General features: G+C 35.8%; 2 protein-coding genes across 2 annotated transcripts in view; both read right to left on the bottom strand.

Annotated features, from left to right (window-relative positions):
* Positions 1-21,133, bottom strand: part of LOC117986978 (sorbin and SH3 domain-containing protein 1-like) — a 170,944-nt gene that overhangs the window by 5,039 nt on the left and 144,772 nt on the right. Inside the window, 5 exon segments of the mRNA XM_034973939.2 lie at positions 279-519; positions 1,199-1,453; positions 2,253-2,303; positions 8,832-8,995; positions 15,850-15,909. Coding sequence (XP_034829830.2) covers positions 279-519; positions 1,199-1,453; positions 2,253-2,303; positions 8,832-8,995; positions 15,850-15,909 — 771 coding nt within the window.
* On the bottom strand, positions 16,556-21,120 carry LOC138403090 (kinesin-related protein 4-like). Its single transcript, XM_069502146.1, has one exon. The coding sequence runs from the start codon at positions 21,002-21,004 to the stop codon at positions 16,556-16,558; it is 4,449 nt and encodes a 1,482-aa protein (XP_069358247.1). The 5' UTR covers positions 21,005-21,120.

Below are 21,133 nucleotides of genomic sequence, written 5' to 3'. Positions count from 1 at the left end.
AGGCATCCGCTAAGTAAGGATTTTCGAAAAATTAACCCCTAAGGGGGTGAAATAGGGGTTTGAAATTTCTGTAGTCCACGCGGACGAAGTCGCGAGCATAAGCTAGTTAATCATAAACTTACACGTCCCAAATCGCCTCGCATCGCTTTTCACAAAGTTTAGAAGCTCGATAGTATGGACGGGAAAACGGCCAGTGACAGATTTATTAAGCTACCTACATAAAGTTTACCTACGTGAAGAGTTTAGGCTAGGTATGGATTATAGGAAATACAACTTACCAGGTTTACTCTGACTAGGCTCTTGCAAAATTGTAACATAACTATCTGGGAATATACCGGTTCTGTTCGCATTTCTGCCTTCCCACCAATTATGGTCTATACGCCTCGACAGTACAACGATCTCGCCTTTCTTCAACGGTAGTTCGAGGTTGGTTTGTGCTATGAAATCGAATTTGGCTCTCGCTCGACCTTCAACAACGGCGGGTTTTTTGAGTGTTTGGGCCCCATCGCTTTTAAGTAACTGGAAAAGAAAAAAATGCCTAAGTATAGGCCAAAGAGGAAAAGATTCGCCAGGCAAAGATGTTAAATAATTACTTTTTGAACAATCTATGTAGAAACATTGGCATTCGAATAAAGGGGCAAAAGATTAGAACTAGTCTAAGACGAACCACTAGTTATTTTATTTTCAAAGTCAAAGTCAAAGTCAAATGATTTATTCAAAATAGGTAATAAATTACTCTTATTGATGGTCTGGTATGGTGTCAGATTTGTAAGATATAGTGGTGATTGGTGATAATTATTACGCAAACTTAAAACTAAAGCTACGAGGGTTCCAAACGCGCCGGTCTGAGTCAGTTTTTAAACACCTATACTTACCATGCTTGTATTTGATTCGATAGTCGATACCTAGCTTACTTTACCTATTTATAACTTTTTGAAATCAATCGAATTAACAAAATAGAAAGTACCTTCTGTACCTTCTAATAACAAAACTGCTAGGTACCTATTTTTATTATGAAATTAATTATTCAGAATGTAACAGTAATCCTAATGATAAGGATTACTAGTAGATATTTTTACGATCGTCCAACTTTTCAGAAGAGTATTTCATGCTGTTTTTAACCCAATGTACCTATCTATTATCAGCAATGATAATATTTTTATAATTTGTGTAAGTCAGAGTAAATAAAAAATCTCACCTCAACATAGTTATAAGGAAACAGTCCGATCTTCCCGCGCACCTCTCCTTCGTACCAATTGGAATCTATTTGTCTTCTTACATTTATAATGTCTCCTTTCTTAAAGCTGAGCTCTCTCGCAGTCTGTCCATTGAATGTGTATAATGCTTTCGCGACAATCTTCTCCGCTTCGTCGTAACGATTGAGGGGCACGACTGTTTTCTGTGATGGCATAAAATTGTCTTGGTGACGTCGATTTTGCATATCCTGAAGCTCCTGAAAATAAATATAAATAAATTTATAAATAATTGTTGGAAGAAGCAGGCGTTACTTTGCGAAAGTCTATACAAGGAACAACAAACAAACTTAATACGCTTTTTCGTCCTATTATTTTTCATACATTTTGAATGAGTTATAAATAACTCAATAACTTAGGACGCGTTCACGTCAAAGTCGACGTGATTGGTCGTGAACACGGTTGCATGTTGCAGGCGTAGCTACCTGTAAAGTCGAATAGATTCACACTCGTTATCGCGCGTGCGAGTTGACGTGAACACGTCATAATCGATGCGTGTGGAGTATCCATGGAAGTAGGAAGTACTTTTCCTACGTACATCAATGGATGTTTCAATTAATCGGCATGGTAGTCATAAAGATGGTTGGCATGGTATGATATTTACAACATGTAAGCACATGATATTTTAGAATTCCATAGTAAACAAAAGCCTTGTAATTTCGTCATGTCTGTCCGTCTGTCCGTTCGCATATAGGTATGTCGTAGACATTAATTTAGATCTAAATCGAAGCAATATCAACTGTAAAGTTAGGTAATGTAAACTTTTTTTAGGTGGTTGGTATCCATTTATTTAATTTGACAAACGTTATCAGCTTATTATGTAAACTTTTGTTATAAAAAACCGACAAAGATCATGGAAATGTTAGGAACTAGAAATTTTGAAGAATGATTGGTCAAAAATAACGAAGCCAAAATGTTATACAGCATGTTCCTAGTTTAGAAAATGGTTTGGAAAACGTGTTATGAACACTCGTCAGTTACATTTCGTTCAAACATCACCTTGATAGAGGCATCAAATGAGTCTATATCTGCATGGTGTATGTTATTTTCCTGTAAATTAAAATTATTTTCAGTTTCTATTTTTTTTTTAAATATTTTCATGGATATATTCATACAATTAGGTACATAAATGAATCTAAACAATTGAACGTAAAAATTACAGATCGAAAATATCATCTAAACCACCGCAACGAGGCAGGGTGCCCGACAGCGTTACCTCGTTGAATGGCCAATGGTTTCTAATTTCGATTATTTTAAAGGAGGCGTGGTCTAGGTGCAAAAGCGCCTTTAATAATAAACCGTAATAACTCAAAAAATCTATTTTTAAAAATTTAACCATAAAACGGAATAAGTCCACGTAAAGATTGTAACATCAGTCGATTGTAGCTTTTTTTCAACGGGGAGAAATCTTAAGGTACCTACCTACCCGACGCGACGTCCTGGAAAAAGCAACGGACAGTTATGTCGGATTTTTACCAACTAAAACCCCCTCGGTGGCCACCCTCAGCGCATATTGGGAGGTTCCAAGATCTCTTGCAACGTATAGTCCGTTACCGGTCGCGATGGCAATCGGGGTATGAGGCGAGGGGACGCTTCGCATACCTGCACGTCACCCGCGCACGCCCGCACCTGGTTAGTGGGGGGGCTGTGTGGGGCGTTCCCAGCCCGATTGCCATCTCTATACCTGTCGCAAACTATAGACTAATTAATTAATTAAAGGGTAATAGAGATTTGTAGTTGATCTTTGGTTTCCCTAGTCTCCCGGAGAACGATTACCTACTACACAGAGAGAGATTAGATTTAACTTTGCCTGTTTCTATTCATAGGTAACATATAAATCTATAGAACTCAGTGATAGGAAATAAGGGCAATACCTATCGTTCTTATTGAAATTACGTAATAGGTACCGGCTATAATAGTACAATGATTATAGCTAGGCTAGATGTTGTGGAAACTTGTTTTTGTTCATTTACTACTACGAACCGTCTATTATTTAATTACTACCTCAATCGAATATGATATGAATATGTCAAGAGCGTAAAAATCAAAATCTTTCATTCAGTGTACATCAATTAATGAATGCTATTGTTGTACTCTCTGATCAACATTTGGGATTTAGTAATGAATGCGAAGTTCAAGGTCTGCTAACTGGAGGCATTTCAATACGCGTATAAAATGATCATCTATTTTATGCTTCATTATGTAAGAATGTATGGAATGCTCAAGGTGTCGCAACATTTTATAATGTCGTCATAGATTAGGTAGAGCCACAGAAATCAGAATAATAGAAGTAAGTGGTAAAGAAGAGTTTATTCTCGCGCCGATCGTTGTGCGTTACTGTAAAAATTAACTTATACATATACTTATACACATACCTATACAGTTTAATTTACATTGCTTTGGATGCTGGAGATATTATGCTCAGTCGAATTTTTTGTACGATTTTGAAAGGGCGAGTTACTAAAAATCGTCGACACGTGGTCCCCGTATACAACAACATAAATACCATTTCTATTACCTAGTAAGTATTTTTTAAATTCTGTAGGTAGAGCTTACTTATACCTTTGTCTTATAAAAGGGGCCTTTATTTATTCAATCTTAAATGTGTTATCGTTATCTTTGATCTAGATTCAACATTCACAACAATATTTCTCAATATTTTTTAACTGTATCCAATGTGTTTCTATTTAGCACGGTTCGGACGGCTATTTAAACATCATAAAAACTGATAAAATATGTCTAAAGACGTTCTCATGGTCCACCGTATCTATCTCAGGTTGAGGTGGTGTCTCCATATCAAATCTAATAAGCAATAAATATCTACCCCACATGCTTACGGGTTGCGAAGCTGAAGTGGCAATGGGCAGGCCACATAGTTCGTACAACCGATAGACGTTGGGGTCCCAACCCCAAGGTGCTAGAATGGCGACCTCGCACCGGAAGACGCAGTGTTGGAAGACCCCCCACTAGGTGGACGGACGACATCAGACGAGTCACAGGGAGCCGCTGGATCCAGGCGGCGCAAGACCATGGCGTGTGGAAGTCTTTACAAGAGACCTATGTCCAGCTGTGGACGTCTATTGGTTGATGATGATGATGATGATGATGATGCTTACGCGATGGGCACTGACCTATCCTTGCTCATCATTGCATCGGGTGCTGAGTAGCTAGGTTGATCCTTTGCACATAAAATGGACCAGCCCAACTGTCACCAGCTGAGGCAATCAAGAAGAAGTAAGAATTTTTGAGCACAAACAAAATATGTGTTTTTTTTTAATTTTTTTTTATTCAGATACAAGTTAGCCCTTGACTGCAATCTCACCTGGTGGTAAGTGATGATGCAGTCTAAGATGATAGCGGGCTAACCTGGAAGGGGTATGGCAGTTTTTATTAAACCCATACCCCCTTTGGTTTCTACACGGCATCGTACCGGAACGCTAAATCGCTTGGCGGCACGGCTTTGCCGGTAGGGTGGTAACTAGCCACGGCCGAAGCCTCCCACCAGAAAGTGTACTCTTGATGAGAGAAGCATACTTGCGGTAGTTACCGGTTTCAGCCATTACTGCTACGGCTCCCGATATTGATGCTCACTCCCTGTGTCAGCCATGTTGTGTCCCACATTCAGCCTCGTCTCTCCAAGAAACCAGCGTAAATCTATGGTACCATCCCGACTAATCAATGGGCGCAGGAAAATCAATGGTGGCAAGAGGCCTTTTAATGGTGTCATTAAAAAAGCTATGCTGAAATAGCCTACCGACGTTCCTTTAGCAAGATAATCCGTGAATTAATTTGCGCTCAGGGTACAGTAGAATTAGGTACCAAATGGGTAAGTTAAAAATGAGACTCTTTTACTGTCATAAATGAACTTGAACCGAGGTTTACGACGCGACGCTGCGGGCCCTTGAGTGAAAGCGCGGTTTCACTTGAGTTCACGTCAAAAGTTTGTTTTGGATTTTAAACAAAATTAATTACCGTACTTATAGTAATAATTTCTCTAGGTATTTAATAATTAAAAAGAAAAACAACCGACATACAGTACGCGGCAGAAAATAATGTAGGTACATCGAATGTGATTTCGACTTTGTCGGTCTCAACGACAGAGACAATGCTCTACGAAACCGCTATCTCTATCTAAAGATCGATGTAAATTATTTTCTGGCACGTATGATAAAATATATGGATTATTTATCTAAACTATTACACTGATCGTAAAGTGATTTTATCTAATAAATGCTGGCAAGTTCCGTCCTTAATCTCTAAAGATACTCATCAAATCTTTACCAAAAACTAATCTGAGCGTAGGTAACTATACTAATTCAGAGGTATAAAATGAAATTTTGAAACCGGTCCAGATTTGATGGAGATGTGGAGTAACTTGGCAAAAAAAATAGGAACCGAAATACTAATAGGTACTTAATAATATAAATCTGATAACATTTTTTAATTTAATTTACAAGGTTGCCTATAAGAACAACCTTTTAAGAACTCATCAACCAAAATTTAGGTTAGTTTGACCTTAGTTTAATTTGTTATTTGTTTTCGATGTCATTTTTGACCTTAGTAATTAATTTTCGTACATTGCTTTTACTGATGGCCTGTTGGCTATTGATCTATTTTAGTGTACAACGCAGCAACGTCAAAACAATAATAATTACTTATTAAATTGATGTTTTACAATAAAATAGGAATCTAAATAATTATAAAAGGAAAAGGCGACTGACTGACAGACTGATCTATCAACGCACAGCTTAAACTACTGGACGGATCGGGCTGAAATTTGGCATGCCGATAGCTATTATGACGTAAGCATCCGCTAAGAAAGAATTTTTGAAATTCAATCCCTAAGCGGGTGAAATAGGGGTTTGAAATTTGTGTAGTCCAGCGCGGACGAAGTCGCGAGCATAAGCTAGTTTAAGAATATATCGATAAATATTTAAAAAAAAAACATAATATTACGATTTCAATTAATGAAAACCTCTTTACTTACTAACAAACCAAACCACCAAGTAGGTACCAAATACCAAAATCGATGTACGAAATAATGTGATAGGTAGGTACAGTACTTCGTATTTCTATGAACCAAACGTAAAAAATTATGACGAATGAAGAGGAAAAAAATACAATAAAACAGTATCTTCTTAAAAATAATCTTAATGTAGATTGTAGATACCTACGCAAACGGATATATTTTCATATGAAGCACTCGCACATACACAAACACTAATAAAGCAGCTTCATACCTACCTACCTGTCTATTAAAATTTGTTCAGCGGCCTCATTACATAAAATAATTAACACCACCTCACCTTTATAACTAAATCCGGAGTCATATGCATATTCACCAACTATTTAAAGCAATGTTCACAAGTATGTAAAATTTGTTAATAATAGCCTATTATTAAAAAAAATACAATAACGAAACGGTCGCGGCGCGCGTGCGCATACTGGCGCGATATTCAGATGACCATAGCTTGACTAGAATGAAAACCGCCAAACAAGCGAGGTGTGAAGAAACAGCTTTCCATCTGCACAAAGCCTTACTTTATCGCGTAATGTGATATCTCATTGTACCGTTATTTCCGTTTTGTACCTTTCAATGTGTTAAGCTTATTTCACACTACGGGATATGCATTATAGGTATGTAAAGTCCGGTCAAAGTAGACATTCAAGGTTACAATGATTCGCATAAATCTAAAAATTGGGACGAATGTTGGAAACATCAATATAGATCGATGGGGAATTTTCATAATTCATTTACTTAATTATATTGGTGTGCTCAATAATCATATTCGTACCAATTTTTTTTATTGTGATTTTGAAAAGACTATAAATTATAATATAACTTATATCCCGTAGTGTGAAGTAAGCTTTAATGTAGTCGTATTTACATTTTGGTAAAGTTTTGTGGCTTTTTATGTATGACACTGCAATATCTGCTATTGATACACCGTTTGAGTTTGAGTTAATGGTGATTGACCTCTAATTGCTTTCTACATCTCACCGTACGGTATTCTATAGCCAAATCAGCTCTAATGATATGACTAATTTATCTATCACAATAAAACGTCAGGTATACAACAATAAAATATGATGATCCTTTCCTACTGAAATAAACATATACAATACAAGTAGGTAGGTGGACATATAAACTTGTTTAATAACGGTGAAGAAAAACATGAGGAAATCTGCATGAGTACCTGAGAATTTTCCATAATGTTCACACACCATTGTGTGTGAACTCTTACAATCCGCACTTGTCATTTTGAGAGGAGACCAGTGCTCAGTAGTGAGCCGGCGATGGGTTGATGACGATTATAGTGAGTACTTTCTTAGAATACTAGTAGGATTTATTTCCTAAGGTTTTACTTTTAGTATCGATTAAACTGCAGTGGCGTGGCGTAGCGGAGATTAAGCCCTATTATCCGTTAACTTTGACTGACATGCTAATCGCATTCTGATGCTAACCTCACGACCGCACGTGAACTGGAGTACAACCATTTGAAAAATTACCCTTAGATACTTACTTTGTCCTATAAAAGTACTTTCTGGTAATCTATATTTCCCTTGTTAACCGACTTCAAAAAAGGAGGAGGTTCTCAATTCGTCGGCGTCTTTTTTTCTACTAATAATTTAATCGTTTACCTACTTGAAATTATTGCTAAACCGAATCTACAGGCCTATATACCGTAAACTTTTATTCCTTAACCGATGGACCTCGAGATTTGAAGCGAGGAAATATTCCTTGATCCTACTATAATTTGATTGCACTAAGCAAGAATTCGAAAAATTCTAATGGGGTTGTTAATATTAAATTCACGCGGAAATTGCACGATTTAGCTAAATGTTTACTAAATTATCTAATTGATCAAAGTTCAGGAATTCACATTTGAAGGTAGGTACTATCTATAAGTTTGTAAAAGTTCTTTCTTAGTGGGGGGTCTAATTATAGTGAAAATCTTCCTTCCGAAATCTCGAGCTTTCAGACCCAGCAATTTGAGCTGTAGGTATGTTGAAATTTCAGTTAGTTAGGTACTCCTTTTATAAGGATAGATTAAAGTTATCATGTTTTATAATAACATAATGTAATAGTATTATATTACTTAGTATACTTTCTTATAGATAGGTACCTAACTTGTGCAAGATCTAGGTGTCATGCAAGGTCTTGAGAAATGTTTCTATTGCAGTTATCACCGTATCTAACGCAAGATTTTAGTGGGAAAAATGTTATTAAGTATATCAATTCAACATGGTTGCAACTGTTTGTGTGCAAGTGGTGTTTGCATAACATTATATGTAAGTTGTGTTAGTATAAGTATATTTTAAAATCAAAATTGAAATAATTTTTTAAAGCATACGAGCCTACATCTAACATTCATGTTGCCAGAGTGACCGGTAAACAACTTGAATAGACTATTCAAGCCGATTTGAAAAAGTGTGAGCTATGTAAATCGGTCTTTTTTCAGTTTTTATCTCTTTATGAAATGTCAAGATTCGTTGAGCGATAGAGCCGTGAAAAGGTAATAAAAGACAGACACACTTTCTCATTAATAATATTAGTAAGTATGGATGGATGATTACCTGTAAGTATTTGTTCCGCCTCTGTTCTCTGTAGAGCCGTTTCATATGCTCAGCCTGTTGCATGGCAAGCTCGCGTTCAGGTACCAGTGGTAGGGGGTCGTGTCGCACCGGACACCTGTAGTGGATGTTGACATCGCTCTCCACGTACCGCCGGCTTGGAGATTCTGCATCAAAATAAGTAGGTATATCAATAAAGAGGTATCATCATCATGATCAACCCATTGCTGGCTCACTACAGAGCACGGGTCTCCTCTCAATATGAAAAGGGTTGCGGATTGGCAGACTTCACACGCCTTTGAGAATATTATGTAGAACTCTCAGGCATGCTGGTTTCCTCACGATGTTTTCTTTCACCGTTAAAGCAAGTGATGTTTAATTACTTACTTAAAAAGTACATAACTCTGAAAAGTTAGAGGTGCATGCCCGGAATCAAACCTCCGACTTCCCCAATAGGAGGCGGACGTCCTAACCACTAGGCTATCACGGCTACAGAGTTACATATACTACTTTATTCAGTAAAAGGCTTTTGTCAATTGCACGCATTGGAGTTTTCCGGTTACAACTTTAGGAATAAGTAAAGGCTTTTTATTTTTGTGTTTCCTCCCTTTTTTCCACCACATGGGAATTGGAGGCTGTTTTAGATCGGCTTTATTGCCCTTTTCGTTGTTGTATTATTGTTACTTGCTGCACGTATGTATTATAATATTATATCAGATTACGAGATTTCTTTTCAGTAATTACTTTTTTATGAATGCCTGAATTAGAAATCGAGAATTCAAAGATTTGTGAGTTAGCCGAATTTCTTTATTATTTATATTGATTGGTGTAATTGCCTCATCTTATCTTGTAATTTTATTACTTATTTACCTTCTGTAATCGTAGAGAATAATTATACTTATCCAATAAAGGAGACTGTCCAGAATTGTATGGAGTGTGGATCTGGAATTGTAGGTACCAGAAATAAATTAAAATAAAATAATGAACCATTTTTGATAGATCAAATCCACGAACTCGTGTTTATTTCGGTGGTAATATTATTAATTCTCGCCACGAAGCGCAACATAACTAAGCTGTAATACGCTGTAATACGTAATAATGGCGGGCGAATTTAGGTTTTTTGACGTAAGCTGTCAAAAAAACGCACGTCACTTGTCAAAAATGACATTTGGCATAGAACCGAGCCTACTGCCTTCTCTATGGTTTGAAGGATGCTATCTTGTAAGTGTTGTAAGCAGTACCGAAAAATTTAAATTATATTTTTATTTTGGCAAGTTATTTATTATGATTTTCTAATTTATTTTATTTTTAATAAAATCTCTGTATTTTTCCCTTTTCACAGTATAGGGTACAAGTACACCCAAAGTGGACCGTCTCCTTTATGATAGGTAGATAGCTATGTTGGTATATGAAATTTAATACGTATTAGTGAAAGTTGTATATCATCGGAAATCTTATGGCATGATGTAACGCTATCGATGGTAATATTTCGGGTTGGATTATGCGACGAGACGTAACTACGCATGACCAGTGGAACCGGTTCAAGAATTTAGCGTAACCCACTAACTAAAAGTTACTACGACTCTTTCTCTCGTCTCATACATAATACGATACTTGATAGGTACAGTTTGGCCCGAATTTCATGCGGGCGGAAAAACGTAATATTAAATTTGATATTTGATGATTTGCTCTTAAAACCTAGTTTAATTTTAAGTTATTTTTTTAATATTTCTAATGTGTTGCGCTAGACTGATCTTATAATAATATTCTGATCTACGTAAGCAACGAATACATAAAAACTACCTATACACGAACACACACACGCTGCGGTAAATTAGTTTTTGAAAATTCCCACTTTTTTGGCTATAACTCAATATTTTTGTACTTATTCGCCTTTTAGTTAGAATAGCGGACAGTAGAGTATTGAACGCCAAGTTGTTTGGCGTAATTTACTTATTTCTCTAGTAGCTTCAACAATAGAAGACGGTAACCTAATAATGAAGAAAGTTAAAAGGGAAAAACTCTTTTCAAAATGACTATACCTACTACAAAGTTACCTACCTGGTACAGCCTTGTGGGGTACCTGACTTTGAGTTGTGCTAGTCTTTGTTTGTATGGACGTGCAACATTTTTAACGTTTGCTGTTTGATACAGAATGACATTTATGAGCTTTGGTGTTAATCAGTCCTTTCATTAACTGGAAAAGTTATTAAAACAAAAAGGGTAATATTTGTTCAAGCAAAATCGCACCCAAAAGCTAACATAGGTGAAAATGAAAGCCCTTTGCGGTCACAAATTGCCCGTCAACTTTCACTTAATAGGCATTCGCGACACGCGCGCGTAAACACGTGTAGGCTGCTACCTACTTATATTTGTGTACTACATATTATAGTAAGTATTAGAGAGAGAGCCAGCGCGTGCCAGAACTTCGTTATTTTATAAAAGCTGACAGTTTCTCTGCGTGTTGTCCCCAACACAGGGAGGAATGATCAGCGACTACGAAGTTTGGATGGGAAATATAAAAAATAGACTTTCTACTTTCACGTGAGATTTTTACACTTTTATTTCCTGTTATTTTCCAAACGTTATAGTCGCTGATCATTCCTCCAAGTGTTGGGGACAATACGCAGAGAAACTTTCAGCTTTTATAAAATAGCGAAGGTCTGGCACGCACTGGCTCTTAGTCCATACGTACTTTACATAGTATGTATGTACATTAATACATATAGGCACTTTAACCTAGAATTACCAACATGCGTTTAGCAGAATACTACTGAAAATCGGTTATTAACTTCCTTGATATCGGTACAATTATTAGGACGATCAATATTTATTTATTCACCCCATCAGAGGGCACAGTTTTCATGCGTAAGGTTTGTAAAAAAGGTATTGAGCTTAATTGGAATATCGAATCAGTTATTTACTGTGCAGAGTAATAAAAGCAGCATTTCAGAGAATATATAGGTATTTAAACAAACCGTTCTTGATTTTGCTAACTTTATATATAAGTCTCAACAGCTGTACATAATCAGGTAACAAGAAAAGTGAAAATACAAAAGTAAAACTTGTTACAAATAAATACTGCCAAGTAGTAAAGAACGAGTTACTTTCACGGCAAAACTCGATTAAAATCGGGAAAAAAAACCTAATAAAAATAAAATAAATTAGATATTTTTATTCCATTCGTTTTCATTTAATGGCGAGTTATTAAAATAATTGAGATATTAGTTGCTTACAGATATATAAGACCGTGATTACACCATGCTCTAAAAGATGTTTTCTACATGTAATATGCTAATAATTGCCTGCGTGTGTAATAATGTTATGTTACCTTTTTATAAAATAATAATATTATTATGTTATATTATAAGGTATCTGACTTATTCGTTAGTTTCAAAACCTATCAACTACCTTGTCGTTATTATAACACTTTCAAAGGCACGACCGGCAGTAATAACTTTGCGACACAAATTTTGTAAGTCACCGGTGTTCTGGTATGTCATTACAACACATCCTATCCTTTCCTAATCACTCATTAAATCACATTTATGGAGACGGTCTTACTAAAGTTAATATTATTTAAAGTGAAAAATGAGTAATATTGTAGGTACCTAGCTACCTCCTAAATGAGGGAATTCAAATTTAGAACTTTTGAATTTATGGCGTTTCATGGATAGATATACTAATCTATCTATACTTATGCAACAGTATCCATACTAATCCATACTAATATTATAAATATCCTAAAGTGTCCGTCGGTCTGTAACTTTTGACAAAATTTGGTACTGAGATAGCTTGCATTTCATTTCACAAATAGACAGGATATCTTTTATGCCGGAAAACGATCAACGAGTTTCCACAGGGTTTTTAAAAATCTAAATCCACGAAGATGATATCGTGGAATCGAAAAACAAAATTTTGTTTATTTTTGTGTAGTAGTGATAGATAGTTACTATTACTATTAACTTTCAGTTTTATAATAATATTATATTAAAAATAAAAACAAACCATAGGTTGTCATCTTTTTGATTTGTTTCAATATGCCCATGTTAAGGTCCCACTTCACTCAACTTAAAATAAATACACAACAACAAAGATCAGCCGGTCGGCCTATCACCGTCGCGACGACTGTCCCCGTGCTATCAGTTGCACTTTCATCGGTAGTAGGTATCTCCCGCCAAAAACTTACGCAGCGATTTCGCTGACAAAGCTGTTCGAGTGCATCGAGCAACGATCTCTATGATGGCAATTATTTCACTACTACTATAATAATTTTAGTTTTGCTATTCAATTTGTTTACCTCAAGAAAGAGTTGCGATGCATTCATCATCATCATGATCAACCTATCGCCGGCTCACTACAGAGCACTTCCTCTCAGAGTGAGAAGGGTTTAGGCCATAGTCTACCATGTGCGGGTTGGCAGACTTCACACACCTTTGAGAACATTATGGAGAACTCTCAGGCATGCAGGTTTCCTCACGATGTTTTCCTTTACCGTTAAAGCAACTGATGTTTAATTACTTAAAACGCACATAACTCCGAAAAGTTAGAGGTGCGTGCCCGGGATCGAACCCCCGACCTCCGATTAGGAGGCGGACGTCATGACCACTAGGCACCTGCCAACTGTAAGAAACTGCTCAATTTAGAGTTATCAACAATCTGTTTGAATTATTTCATTTTACGGATGAATGAAAACTCAATACAAACCTAAAAATCTAAGCGACTGTGTTTTCACCTTGCTGTAATATCAAAATGCCCAAAGCGCGTTAATTAAAAAAAAACCCCTTCAACTTGAAGATAGACTTCCTTTCAGTTTATAATTACTGTTACGTAACTAAACTTTAGAGTAGGTTGTAAGTGTAACGAACAAAGATCTAGGTTAATTCCTAGATTGAATATCGTCTGGCAGATTTGACTATTATCAGTTTAAATTAAATTGAACTGTTAAAAAACAAATTCTAACTTTCAATATCATTTTATAATCAATCTTGTTTGTGTTAAGACTTATAACACCTGCTTAGTTGTTATACTTAGCAGAATAAGATATCTAAAACCTAGGTACAAATCTTCTATAATACAAAAATGAATCACTAAATGTGTTGGTCATCGCAAATCTCGAGAACAGCTGAACCGATTTCGCTAATTCTTTTTTTTATAATATTCCTTGAAGTACGAGGATGGTTCTTACGGAGAGAAAAATTTAAAAATTTGAATCGATTGTTAGGCGGAACGAAGTTCGCCAGGGCAGCTAGTTAATTATAATAATTATGTATTTATCGTCAGGTATTACAAGTACTTACTGTAAGGTAGAGGTGCATAGACATCTGGATAAATGTCTGTTCTATTAACCCATTCTGACAAATCATGAATAGTGTGTCGATTATCTTGCAAATTAAAATTACTAACAGGTTTCTTTCTCAGAGTTACGGCGGGCTTGGCACCAATTTCTTTTTTAAAGTCATTGTTTTTATTTAAATTTATAAGTGAAGATGTACGGTCGTAAGTTGTGGAGGGTAAAAGTTCACTATAAGAAGTACTAGAAAGTGTATGTCCATTGGAATAAACGTTTTCAGTTTTATCACTATTATTGATTGACTTTTCTAGGAGTCTTTTATTCACGTCTTCACGTTTAGGAATGACAGGAGGTTCCAGCTCTTTATTTATATCAATTTTTATATTGTCTTCGTTTGATTCGATATATATTTTAGGTACGCCATTAGTGATAGAGTTTTCTAAGAGCTTATTGAATTTATAATCATCTGTCAATGTTACGGGATCATCAAGTACATGTTCAGATGTGACTTCATCAACTATTGTTTCAAGTTCGGTATTTGTCGAAGAAGTCAAATGATGAATATTGTTTCGGTGTTCATCGGATTTGTTACTTTTTAGACTATCTGTATCACTTTTAGAAATAGACTCATTAGGGCTATTCTCTTTAGAAAAGTAGGCACTATCATCTTTTTCTACTTCTTGTTCTTCACTTTCATCAAAAAATATATTTTTCTTAACGTATGAATTCAAAGCTTTCAGTGATTTTGACATGGACCCGGACGAGGGAATATCCCGTAACTGTAATTCGTCATCGTAGGGATATCTCTTTAAGTTGGCACTTCCTAAGCAACTTTCACTTAAATTAGTTTCACTTTTATAATTTTTGTCCATTTTAGTTTATCCACGATGGATCATCTTTGTAATGAACATAAATTCCTAGCGCTTCGCACAAAACTGGAGTAGTGATAAGATAGGTTATCTCTGAGTCAGTATGATAAAAACAATCGATAATAATAAACGACTGGTTATAATACGCAACAAAACCGCTTTCACAATCAATAACACAAAGCTAAATAACAATTAATAGCACAGATAAACAGCATTTCCGCGCACAAGAGCGTAAGATACTATTTACAATCGGATAAAAACTGCTCAGACTGGTTTCGGCTCAGTCAAATTATATGACGTAAATATCTCGCCGACCTTTAAAATCACAAATAAAAAGTTTATAAGTATAAATACGCAATTCGTATATTGAATTCACTTTGGCAAATATCACGTACGTTTTCGACGCGGTTGTTAGATAAATAAAGTTCCAATTGTTTTCAACAAAGACTATTGTTTCTTTTTTATAAGCTCTGATGATATAGATGTAGTAGCCACAAAGGTACTAGCTCTCACGCAAAGTATTTTGTTAGTTATTATAATTGACTATAATGTTTATAAGCGGAAATACCAAATATGAAACAGGTATCTATTATTTTGGTCATTTTAGGGAACTCTTTAATCTGATTAAAATTTTATAGGTAGGTATAGGTACTTATTAAACTCAAGTCGATTGATTCGCAACCAGTTAAAGAACCTTTCGTTATGACCTTTACCGAAACATCAAAGGGCAGCAGCCAGCACGCATTTAAAAATGCTTTGACTTTCGCAGGGCAGGTAGTTTTTATACTTAACAACTACTAGTTTTAATAACAAACATAAACAAATAGCCACATAAATAATATGATTGAGAGATACTTGCCTGCATCTGAAAAGCTGCCGTGAGATGCCCGTCGTGGTGGTTCTGGCGCGGTGTCACTCTCTACCAGGATACAATAAAAACAAGAAGGTAAGGAACTAAAAGAACTAAATGTGTGCACTAACGAAAAAAAGATAGATTGATAGCCGTTATAATAAAGAACATATTTATTTATTTATTTATTTGGTTTTTAGGGTTCCGTACCTCAAAACGGAACCCTTGTCGGATCACTTCGTTGTCTTACTGTCTGTCCGTCTATCCGACTGTCTGTCTGTCAGTCTGTCAAGAAAACCTACAGAATACTTCCCGTTGACCTAGAATTATGAAATTTGGCAGATAGGTAGGTCTCATAGCACAAGTAGAGGAAAAAATCCGAAAACCAGTTGTGATTATATTATCACAAAAAAAATTAAAATGTGTTCAAGAAGATTACTATACTAAGTGGGGTATCATATGAAAGGGCTTTACTGTAGATTCTAAACAGATTTTTAATTTTATATAATATTTTTACGCATAAAAGTTTTTGATTTATCGTACAAAATGTCGAAAAAATACGACTGTAGTACGGATCCCTCGGTGCGCGAGTCTGACTCGCTCTTGGACGGTAAAAAAATAAAATTAAACTTAACGATTTTCAATCAATCTTTTCTAAGAAAGCATAATAAGTACTTAGCTCCAAGACTAAACATAAAAAAAATTGAAAAATATATTAACCTTGAAATGTTACCGTGTGTCGCGATGGCGTGATATAGGTCGCCAGACGGTGGGGCCACGACGCCGGCGGAGGCCGGGGTGGCGTGCGAGGGGGCTCATAGCGGCTGGCCGGGCGATGAGCCAAAGGATTGAAGGCTTGCTTTGCTAATGATTCGTTTTTAAGAATAGAATTAAGTTTAACAGATTCTCTTTTCGCTGTTTTGATATTTTCTCTTTTATCAGCTGTGCGTCCGCGAACTAAAGTAGTCGTATCAGCTATTGATCTATAATTATCTTCCGGTTTCGGGTATCGATGTGCAATCCATGGTCCCACTAAGTACGACTCTATATCGTGAAGATCGTTCACGTCCGGAGTGGATGCGTAAATCTGACCAAGTAGAGACATCGCTTCAAATCTGCGCCGAATGCGTTCTACTTCTCCGGGTCGACATTCTAACGCTTCTTCTGCAGAATGAGATCTTGTGGTATTACGTTTGCGAAGCGCAGCCAGTTTTGATATAACGTCGATATGTGGCATAAAACGATTACTGGGCCGTAGTGGCATGCGTGCCACTGGTAATAAGGCTCTACATTTTCCACGGCGTGTGGCCCTTTCAGCCAAGGGCCAAATGTTATTTATGTCGTTTCGAATAATTTCTGGATCGCTTCGGTACCGTCGCAATACCGCGCCGGCTGCAGAGGGTGAATCAAAGCGTCGTGCAAGGCGGCGCACTTCCCCTTCTCGTGCCAGTTTAAGGTAAGTACGCCAGTAACGCTCCGGATCGGGCGACGGGCTTCGACTACGCCAGATTGTCTCGTCACTGGAAAACCGTAGCGTGTCAGGCGTTCTTCGATCGCTAAGATATACTTCTGAACGAGGCGATGGCGATCTTGAATTTAGGTCATGCTTCGAAGGAAGGGATAAAAATTTATTTCTTTCGCTTTCCCCGAAAAATTCTTTGATATTTGTACATGATTGAGATTGAAATATTTGATTATTTTGTACATTTCCATCTTTCATATCAGTGAGTTTCGGAGTAACCTTTTGCTCATCAGAATTATCTCTAGCGTGATATATATTCTTTGGTTGATGGATTTCGTTTTTAACTGATTCAAAATATTCTACTTTCTTTTGTACTTCTTTTTTAGGTTCGTTGTATATGACTGTCTTGCCAGATATATCTGAACTTCCAGTTTCAGTTTCACTAGCCGATGATTGGTTTGAAATTTCAGGAATTTGCGCAGGACAAACGACCTGCCTATTTTTTTCATCAAAGGTACGAGTTACATTTATTTCAGAATATTTTTGAATATTTACATCTGTGTTTTCTTCTTCTTTCTTTTGTTTTACTCTAGTGTCCATATTAACTACGGGGTTAACAAATTCCTGATTAAGAGCTGCTGTTTCAAATTTATGGATTCGATTTAAGACTTCCTTACTAAGAGATTGTGAAATCCTTTTCTTTTCATTTTCACTAAGAGACATTTGCATTTTATTAACATTATTTTTTAATTCCTTTTCAGATGCTAATGGATAACTTATAGCTGCAATAGATTTTGATTTACTTAGTTCGGATTCAATATCTTTTGACCTAGGCGTTACTAAAGAACTGCAGCGAACATGAAGCATGGGATTTTTATTTGTTTTTGCATCTTTTACGTCAATGGTATATTTTTCATTTTCTTTGTTTGCCTTAGATTCAAATTCTTTACTATATATGGCGTTAAGTTGATTTTTAAGCGCATTGACTTGTTCCATTGATAGACTGCTCCATAAACGATTTCCAAGGCCAATTTTTTTTCGCAAATCTGTTAAGGAATCTGCTTGCGGACTAGTTCTAGGGTTATCGGTTTTAAAAGATTCATTGCTCTTAACTTCATTTTTTTTATTAATGGTATAAGCTGTTTCAGCGACACTTGTACCACGCCAAAAAGGTTTGTACGTATCATTACATTGGGAACGGTCTATTTCAGAAGTTTTTTGTTGCAACTCTTCCTTTAAATCTTCTACAGATTTTTCTTTTACCCTTAGTCCTCTTTCTCTACTGTAATCCCATCTGAAGTCATTAACATCTCGGGGATAAAAAAGTATGTCGTTTTCATTTTGTGCTTTCTTAAGTTTTGAATATAAATTATTAAGTTCCTCTTCTGCTCTTTCTATTGTACGAATTTTTTTCCAACGGTCAAAATCAATTATCTCTTCGTCTTTTTTTCTTTGGCAAAGATTTCGGCTAGACGTAGTTTTTTCTAGTTCAGCAACTCTTTCCAAATATGTATAGTAACGATTAAGTTCCCGAAACCTTTCCGATCTTCCTTTTAAACTTTTTGAATCCCGAATGTATTCATCGTAATCAGGATCATTTTCGTATATGTTAGATTCACTAATAGCTCTAGAAGGTATTTTATTTTTTTTATCATATTTTTCAACGGTATCAGCACTTCGAGTTCGGAACTCTTTCTTAATTGTTTCAAGCTTTGTTTGAGTTCTAGCGTTATGTATACGACGATATGAAGGGGATCGGGTTGAAACTGGAGATGTTGACTGGCTTCTACTAGCAGATGGTTTATTTATAAATTTGGGTGATATGGGTCTTGAAGTTTGGGTAAAAAATATTCTACCTTGATTTTTGTTTGGCATACTTTTATGGGGTAAGTCATAAATATCACTTATTTCTGATGGAGAAATTGATCGCACTGATTCAGAAAAAATAATTCGTGTAGGTGAAACTGTTTTAAATTTTGAATCCATATGCTTCTCCGTGGCAGATGATGATTTTAATTTTTTTGGTGATTGTTGAAGAAAAACAAATTTGTTTGCAGATGCAAGTTTAACTGGTGATGATCCTCGTATTAATACCTCTGGCTTCTTGTGAAATATTATACTTGGCGATACTGGTCGAGAAGTTTGTGAAAAATATAGCTTATTAGCTGGTGGTTCACTTCTACTTCTCACTGTCGCTAAAGATGATGTTGATCCAAATTCACTTTGGTATTTTGATAAACTGTCAAATTTACGAATTTTGCCATCCATTTTACCAGGCCATGAAATTGATCTAGAATTTTCAACATGTATAGGTATTGGTTGTCTGTCCCACATTTTAAATCGCGAAAGAGAGACTGGTTTTCGGTGAATCAAATAAGTATTCAAAGAATTTGGATAGCTTAAACTAGTTTCTGGCAAGGACTGAAACATTTTTGCCTTTTGGAGTACTGAGCTTGTTGAATCTTGTTCTGGATGTTTCAAGCTATAAGCTGAAATAGGAAGCTTTCCTAAGAATAAATGTTGAAAAAAGGAGTTTGAAACAACAGCATCATGAGCTTTCATAATATCTTTAGAATTTTTCTTTTTAAAAACATCTCCGAATTGACTGGCACTTTCTGAATCGTTGGGCATATTATCTTTCTGACTCTTTTTATTTGTATTTTTATTTTTTTGACTTTTTTTAACACTTTTATTCAATTCTTTTATTTTTTTGCCAGGTGGATCATGGCATGGTAAGCTTTGAGGTCTTAGTATAATAGTTTCTAAGGACTTTTTCTTTTTAAGGTTCGTCACCATAGCCGTTTTCACTTGGTTGGACTTTTGTGGAATTGGTGCTATTTGTGAAGATGACTTAGACATATTAGACATTACTTGTAAGGGATTAGACTTTTTACACTTACTCGTAGAATCTGTTTTCATCAAGCATGGCGTAGATTTTGCTTGAAGGTTTGAAATTTTCATTCTTTGAATTTTTTCTGAAGTTCTTATCATATCTCTACTTTTATGAGTCACAATTGGTACTACAGTTTTGGAATTCGTGTATTTTAATACAGAACTCCTTGACGATGTATCGCCATGTTTTATCATACTTTTAGGTTTTATTTTAGAAAGATCGATACGTTCATTTCTCTTTTGCGAACTCCAAAGTTTATCTAGTGGAGTAATTTTATCTAATATACTTGTTATGGGGGTTTTTCGACCTGCACCACCTTCTAATACTACAGAAGAAGTTTCGCCATACCTGCGTCCAGTATTAGGATAATTTATGGGTAAAATTGTTCTCCTAGGCGTGCTGAAACTACTAGTTCCAATATTTTTGTTGTTATTTAAAGTTTTTTGCTTCATAATTGCTGCAGCGTTTGCCATTTTATGTCTATTTAAAGCTGGTGGTGCTGATGTTGATATAATTCTTTTTGGACTTGTATTCTTTTTTATTATTATATGAGTGTTCTCTCTGCTCAATTTATTAGAAATTTTATTTTTAAGATATTCAACATTCGATTTTTCCAGGGTAACTCGTTTGGGTGACGGGGATGAAGGCCTGGCAGATGTTACTAACTGTAGTGTTCGACTATTTTTAGAAGATATTCTTCTAGGTGGAATCGGTGGATATTCAGTCATTCTGCTTCTATAATTTGAATACTCTTCGTCTTCATGATCTTTCAAAATGCTCGTTACAGGATAGCATATCACTTCGTGCATCTGCGGCGATTTTTTATGTACTCTTATTTTCGTAAGAGTTGAGGATATCGGAATATATTCGATTTCTGATTCGTCTGTGGAATTCCAATCGTGGTTTTTTTCATCAAATCCTCTGACGTTTCGTTAGAC

Source organism: Maniola hyperantus, chromosome 12, assembly GCF_902806685.2.
Source record: "Maniola hyperantus chromosome 12, iAphHyp1.2, whole genome shotgun sequence".
Lineage (NCBI taxonomy): Eukaryota > Metazoa > Arthropoda > Insecta > Lepidoptera > Nymphalidae > Maniola > Maniola hyperantus.
Note: the sequence above shows the minus strand (reverse complement) of the source record. Positions and strands in the feature narration are given on the sequence as shown.

What these genes read in the sequence shown, in the direction of transcription:
- LOC138403090 (XM_069502146.1), bottom strand. Translation starts at nt 21,004, where the DNA reads ATGCACGAAGTGATATGCTATCCTGTAACGAGCATTTTGAAAGATCAT.